Source organism: Solanum pennellii, chromosome 7 (assembly GCF_001406875.1).
Source record: "Solanum pennellii chromosome 7, SPENNV200".
In the NCBI taxonomy this organism is placed as follows: domain Eukaryota; kingdom Viridiplantae; phylum Streptophyta; class Magnoliopsida; order Solanales; family Solanaceae; genus Solanum; species Solanum pennellii.
Window position 1 is genome coordinate 59,747,506 of NC_028643.1, and position 7,395 is coordinate 59,754,900.

The 7,395-nt window shown below is 38.1% G+C and overlaps 1 protein-coding gene across 1 annotated transcript in view; it reads right to left on the minus strand.

Annotated features, from left to right (window-relative positions):
* The window catches only part of LOC107024274 (THO complex subunit 6), a 55,454-nt gene extending 48,483 nt beyond the window's left edge, over nucleotides 1-6,971 (minus strand). The window contains exons 1-4 of the mRNA XM_015225221.2: nucleotides 6,551-6,971; nucleotides 6,430-6,449; nucleotides 6,240-6,344; nucleotides 5,623-5,693 (exon numbers count right to left, since the gene is read on the minus strand). Of these exons, the coding sequence (XP_015080707.1) occupies nucleotides 5,623-5,693; nucleotides 6,240-6,344; nucleotides 6,430-6,449; nucleotides 6,551-6,748 (394 nt within the window). The 5' untranslated portion in view covers nucleotides 6,749-6,971. The remainder of the gene's footprint in view (nucleotides 1-5,622; nucleotides 5,694-6,239; nucleotides 6,345-6,429; nucleotides 6,450-6,550) is intronic.
* Nucleotides 6,972-7,395: the final 424 nt, after the last annotated feature.

Here is a 7,395-nt window from a genome sequence, read left to right on the forward strand (position 1 = left end):
ATATAAGAGAGAAGAATGGCAACAAAATAAGATCAGTTGTTTAAGCTTGAAATCTATTGTTGCTGTAGCACCTAGATCTATTTCTCCATCGGAGGAGTTTCAGTTACAGAAAATGGTGGCTAAAATGGGGAAGAAAAAGAAAAATAAAATAAAAATAGGTTAAATAAGCTCTCCACACGTTGGTAAGAGTGTATCACTCGCTATGTCATGTCAGCAAAAATTGTCAAAATGACACAGCGGGACATGACATGAGGTGTCTAAAATGAACAAAATCTAGTTGGAGTGTCTAAGTGAAAAATTGGTGTCAACTTTAGGGGGTCACCGATGGGTTAAGGAGCACAGAGACTATAGACCTATCATTTTGATTGGCAGTGTCTCCAAGATTGTTTTCAAGCTTCTAACAAAATGGATCAAAACAACGATGATGCATAAATTGGTGGGCACACATCACATCAAAGAGTTCTCATCAAAATGAAGACAAATTAGAAAAATATTGCCCTAATTGCAAATGGATTCCTGGACTCCAGATTCTAGGAAGGGAAAGCATAATGCTTTGCAAACTAGACATAGAAAAAGGCTTTTGACCATGTGAATTGGAGATTCTTGTTGAGAACTTCAAGAAAAATGGGTTTTGGAAGTAAGTGGGTGAACTGGATCAATATATTCAAGTTTTTAGTCTTGATTAATGGCTCACTCGAAGGCTTCTTTCAATCTCACAGAGGACTGAGGCAAGGAGAACCTGTGTCTCCTTTGCTTTTTCGGATAGGAACGGAGTGGTTAAAAAGAAACAAATGGCTCAGTGGAAAAACTTGATGTATCCCCTCAATTATAACTTCCACCAATGTTCTGAGATCCTGGGAGGTGAAATAGGAACATTACCTACTGTCTACCTTCGAATAGCATTGAGGGCAAAGAGCAGGTCTCAAGACATATGGAATGGGGTTCTAGCTAAGTGTGAGAAGAAACTTTCAAGATGGAAAAGCCAATATTTGTCTCTGGGTGGCACATTCACTCTAATGAATAGTATTTTAGCTGCCCTTCCACATACATGATGTCATTATTTCTAATCCCCCCAAAGGTTGAAATTTGAGAAGATAATTGATGCACTTAGAAGAAGTTTCTTGTGGCAGGGGAAACAAGGAGAAGAGGGGCTACAACCTAATCAAATGGAAGACTGTTAAAACACAAGGAGCTTGGGCAAAAAACTCAGAAAGCAGAACCAAAGCCTAATCATGAAGTGGTCATGGTCTATGGAGATACTCTAATAAAGATTATTCTTTATGGAAGTATGCTATTGAAGGCAAGTATGGAGAATATGAATCATGGAAGACAAAGGCGCTGAGCACAATTTATGGGGTCGTTATCTGAAGGACTATTAGGAACCTATTCCAATCTTCCATTATAGAACAAAATTCAAAGTTAGAATGGGGAAAAACTATCTTTTTGGAAGAATAACTGCCTTGAATTGAAGAGGAAGGGACATATATCACTGATCCAGAAGTTATCAAGATTAAAATACAAGACTACTATCAGAATCTCTACAAAGAGACAGAGACATGGAGACCTAATCTAAATTTACAGGACTTCACAAGCATTAACTTGGAGGAACAGATCTGGCTGCAGAGACAATTTGAGGAGGAAGAAGCCTTAAAAGGCATAAGTCTTTGTGCTAGCGACAAGGCACCAGGACCTGATGGATTTCCAATGAGCTTCTTCAAAGAATTTTGGAGTGTCTTGAAAGAAGACATCTTGAACACTATGAAGCATTTCCATGAGTTCCAAGTTTTTGAAAAGAGTATGAATGACACTTATGTGGCACTTATCCCAAAGAAGACTGGAGCTACATCACTAAGGGACTTCAGACCAATAACTCTAATTAGTGGGATGTACAATATCATAGCTAAAGAGTTGGCTGAAAGGCTCAAACAGGTGGTATTAAGCTGGTGGACAAGCACCAGATGGCATTTATTAAGGGCAGGCAGATCATGGATGCTGCATTAATAGCCAGTGAATGTGTGGACACAAGAGTTAGAGGAGAGAAAGCAGGCATCATGTACAAACTTGATTTGGAAAAAGCATATGACCATGTAAATTGGGGGTTCCTTCTAAACATCTTAAGACAGATGGGGTTTGGAGATAAATGGTTAAAATGGATATGTTTTTGTATTAAAACCGTCAGGTTCTCCATTCTGGTGAATGGGAACCGGTGGGTTTCTTTTCATCTGAGAGGGGCTTGAGACAGGGTGATCCTGTCTCCCCTTTCCTATTCATACTGGTCATGGAGGGCTGAAAAGCATGCTGAGGATAGCTACTCAAAACAGATGGATAAGGGGATTTGAAGTTAGTAGCAGGGCAGGTGTGAGTATGGAGATTTGCCAATTGTTGTATGCTGATGACACTGTAATCTTCTGCGAGGCAAAAGAAGACCAGATTAGATATATCAGAGTGACACTTGTGATCCTGGAAGTTGTCTCTGGTCTAAGGGTTAACTGGAGGAAAAGCAGTTTATTCCCTATCAAGGAAGTGGCACAGATGCAAAGATTGGCTAACATCCTAGGGTGCAAGATCGAGCAATTCCGGACAACTTACTTGGGAATGCCTCTGGGAAGCAACCATAAAGAACTACTGATATGGGATGGGATGATCCAGAGGTCAGAGAAGAAGTTAGCAATATGGAAATCTCAATACTTGTCAATTGGGGGCCTACAAAACGTTAATAAATGCAGTGCTGGACTCTCTCCCCACTTATATCATGTCTCTATTTCCCTTACCTGCTAAGGTGCTAGAGAAATTGGACAAACTTAGAAGAGACTTCCTTTGGTTTGGGAACAAAGAAAGGAAGGGGTACTATCTAGTTAACTGGGAAGTAGTGCAGCTACCTAAGCTCTCAGCTGGTCTTGGAGTTAGGAATCTTTGAATCCATAATGAGTGCCTCTTGATGAAATGGTTGTGGAGATATGTGGAAGAAGAACATGCTCTTCGGAGAGAAGTTATACATCACAAGTATGGATCGGACTCCCAACGGTGTACCAATGAGGTCAATATGGAAAACAATAAGATCCTTCTGGACCAAACTAGCAGGAAACATCAAACCCAGAATAGGAAATGGAGCTAAAATTCTATTCTGGAAAGATGTTTGGGTAAGACATGAGGCATTAATGCAATCTTTCCCCGACTTATTTTCTTTTTGTAGCAATCCAGATATCACTCTAGCTGAGAGTTGGGAAAATGGTTGGAATATATCCATCAGGAGACATTTCAATGACTGGGAAATAGATAGGGTGGCACAATTGTTACATGTAATCAATGAGTTTAATGGATTTGCTGCAAGGCCAGACACAATCTCGTGGGTACACTCTGAGGATGGAAGATTCACAGTTAACAAGCTCTATAAGAAGGAAATTGGAACTCCACAAGGCGCCAGATTGGCTAGATGGAAATATGTATGGACAAGCCAAGCACCAACCAAGATCAAATGTTTTGTATGGTTGGTAGCTAAGAGGGCTTGTCTGACACAGGAGGTACTGCAGAGGAAAGGTGTACAACTAGTACCAAGGTGTTTTCTATGCAATGAGACAAATGAGACCAACAATCATCTTCTTCTACACTGTAGAGTCACTAGTCAACTATGGTCTCTGTTTTTGAGGCTCACTGATAACAGTTGGACGATGCCAGAACATACTGCTGACCTGCTAAGCTGCTGGATCAGGAGAGGAGGCAGTAAAAGCCAAAGGAAGTGGTGGAGAATTGTTCCAGCTTACATATGGTGAGTATGGAAGGAAAGAAATGGAAGATGCTATGAGAACAAATCAAACTCCATACAGAAAGTCAAAAAAAATGCATTGCATATTTGTATTTTTGGTGTAAACAGGAACGTATAGAGAAGGTAGAGCAACTAGTAGATATGTTAGGCTTTTTGTAATTAGCCTTCCAAGTCCCTCTATGTACGAATTTATGGAGGTCACCAGCATGTCCTTAATGCTGAGGAATACAACATTACCATTTTTCAAAAAAACTGGCTTGAATTGTATCCTTAAAATTTCTCTTAATGGAGGTTTAGATCCTGAATCAGTAGCAAAGAGCCAAATCGGTGAAGTCTGGAGTAATCTTGGCTGGAATTTTTTTTTTTTTTTGAAGAAGGTAACTTGTATTATGAACAAAAGGAATACTCAGAAAAGTATTCCAGTATACTTGCAACAAAATTACAGAGGGAGAGGTGTCCCTACTAAGCTTCATAAATTCTAAAATACTAGGAATATCCTCTTCTTGAGGATATTCGTGTTTACACCAAAAAAAAAAAGGACTAGACAGTTCATTTTCAGTTTCTGCAGAGAGCGGCTCTTGTTTTCGAAACATCTCTGGTTCCTTTCCATCCATATAGTCCACCAAATGCAGGTTGAGACAATCTTCCATCTCTCCCCGTGTCCCGACTGATTCCCATGGAATTTTAGCTATAGGAGATTAGCAGATTTGCAGAATTCTACGACACACTTGCTCAATATACTGGAACCACCCTCCACAGAGACATATTATGGTGGAAAAACCCACAACTCAGGTGAATTCTCAATCAAAACAGCAAACCACTAGCTGATTTATGGCAACAATATTAGTGACTTTTGGCCTTGGAAGCACAGATAGAAAGACTATGATTCCATATAAGATGCCCTGCTTTGTATTGTAAAAAGGCCTGTTTGACACAGGATAAGCAACAAAGAATGCAACTACAGCTATGTTCTATCTGTCTTTTATATGGAAGAACTGCAGAGACAACTAATCATTTGTTCCTGCACTGCAGAGTAACCACCCAACTCTGGGATTTGTTTTGGGTTATGTAGGCTTGAGCAGGACTATGTCAGGGAGTTCACTTGAGATGCTATCTAGCTGGAGAAGAAAAGGGAGCACCAAAGTTCAGAAAAGAAGATGGAGCATAATCCCAGGATGCATATGGAGGGATATTTAGAAGGAAAGACATTTAAGATGTTTTGATTTTGAATGCAAAAGAAACCCAATCCAAAAGATAAAGTTTAGTTCTACTTTGCTATTTCATTTTTAATGTAAACAAGAATACATAGAAGACACTGAAACTCTACTTCAAGTCCTGGAGTCTCTATAGTTTTCCTTTTTGCTAGAAGATATCTTCGTAGAATAGTAGCTTTTGCCATCTAATACTCCTGTAAATACTGCTTCACAGCCCTTTTTGTGATCTTATATAAGTTGTTACCTTCATCAGAAAAAAAAAACATCAGCTGAACTGCTACAAGAGGGGCAGATTGAAAATCTTAAGTTGCTGAATTGACATTTTTAACTTCTAATCTGTTAAGCTGATGAAAGACACAAATACATATGCATTGCATCCCCTGTTTTTTCCCCTCCTGAACTTCCTTTCATAATGTGAGGACATTATAACAAGTTTGTCCGGCAAACAAATCATTCAGCTGCATCAGTTTCAATACAGCAAAAGAGTTGGATGCTAGAACTGGAAGCAAATCCAAGCAAAGGAGCTCAACATTTTTAAATGTTCATAAATAGGATGTTAGAATCCGTCATTCAACAACAATATAACTACACCTCAATCTCAAACTACTCAAGGATACATTACTGCACACACAAAAAAGATGGTACCTTGTGCTGATTCCTTAGATCCCAACATTTCTTTCCACTTCCATCCTCGAATCCGACCATCATCACCACAACTGCATGAAATTACATATATTAACAAAGAATTGGCACATATGATAGAATAAATAACACTAAACGGTGAAATTAATAGGATTTATTTATTTTTATGTAATAAGTACCACAAGATAATTACCTCTCTTGTTTACTTAATTAAAAAAGAAAATTACTTCACGTAGTTTCACAGCTCAATCATTAACTACAACTCTCTAAAACCTCCGTACGGAACAGTTTTACAACTTTTCTCTACTTGCCCTAACATATGAGCTAACTTGCATGGACTCTTCACTTTTGATGCTTCAACTGTGTCAGATTATTCAAAAATACACTACTTTTGGAGAATCCGACACGCACCCGATGACATTTTTGAAGAGTCCAAGCAATATAGCATATGAGCTCTAGTCAAGCTAAAAGTTCTTACCTGCATTTTAGATACTTGAAGTAACATTTTCCCATAATTTTGATTCTAAACAAAAGAAAAAAGTTGTAATATCTCCCATCGGTGCAAATTTACCTACAGCTTTATCAGTACAGAAAGATAGACGCAAATTCTGAAAAGATACCTCAATAATAGTGAATCTTCATGGTTACCATAAAATTTAACATCATAAGCAGGTCCATCATGTCCTTGTACCAGCCAACTAGGTTCAGCTACTGGCACCAATGAACTAATCCAACATCACCAAATAAAATATCAATTCAAATAAAACCTGACCAGAACACTTCGAAAACATTGAGACAACAGAAACTCACTTGCCCGCGGAGTTCAATCCCTATCAATAAGAAAAAGGAATTAAATAGTAGCAATTAGTTTGTAGAGCAACCCCTATATTAACGTTCTTTCCTACTTTATAGACTGTAATATTGAGCTTACAAGGCAAGAAGAGATAGAGTAAGCCGCAATGGAGCCGTCGCTAATGGCGGCGACGATGAGGTCCGGATAGGAATTATGGTCCGGGTTCGGGGCAAATGCAGTCCGGAAGACCGTTCGACATTGAGATTCTCTCTCGAGTATAATGGAATCTCTGTATGTGTCTTCTTCCCAGTTTCTGCAGTCCATGGCTGTCGCCATTGTTACCGGAATGTTTTGTGTGTAGTGAATCGAGATAATTGAGGCGATTTTGACAAAAAGTGTTTGGAAATTAAAATTGGTGACAAATTACTGATCCGAGTTGAAAAAAAAATTAATTAGAGATTAAGATAATTGGGATTTAAAATGCAATATTTAAATTTTTTAAATTTTTAAAACACTTGAATAAACCCAATTCTCATTATCTTTCTTCTCTCAAGTTAACAGTGTATTTTGGGTACATTGTTGCGAACAACTCTATTGCTACGACTTTTCAATGCCTTCCTCTCAAGTTGCGAATTCAATTTATCTTTTTTGTCATCGTCGTCATCTACCGCTTAAGGTAACATTCTTTTCTTTCATAGCTAGGATTTTGAGATTGTAACCGTTGAAAATCCATTGCATTGTTCTTGTATCTAAATTTTTATGTTACTTTTGAATTATAATCTTTTGCTATCATGGCAAATCCTCTTATCAAAACTCAAGCTAACGGAAGTAAAGCTTTTTTTTTTTTTAAGATTCCAAAGAAAATCAAATTGAAAATTTGAAATTTTAAACATGTTCCAACAAAAGATTGAATTTTTATTTCCTCAAAGTCATTGATCACAAGGGAATTGATTAAAGCAAAAGGGATAAAGTGAGGTGACATG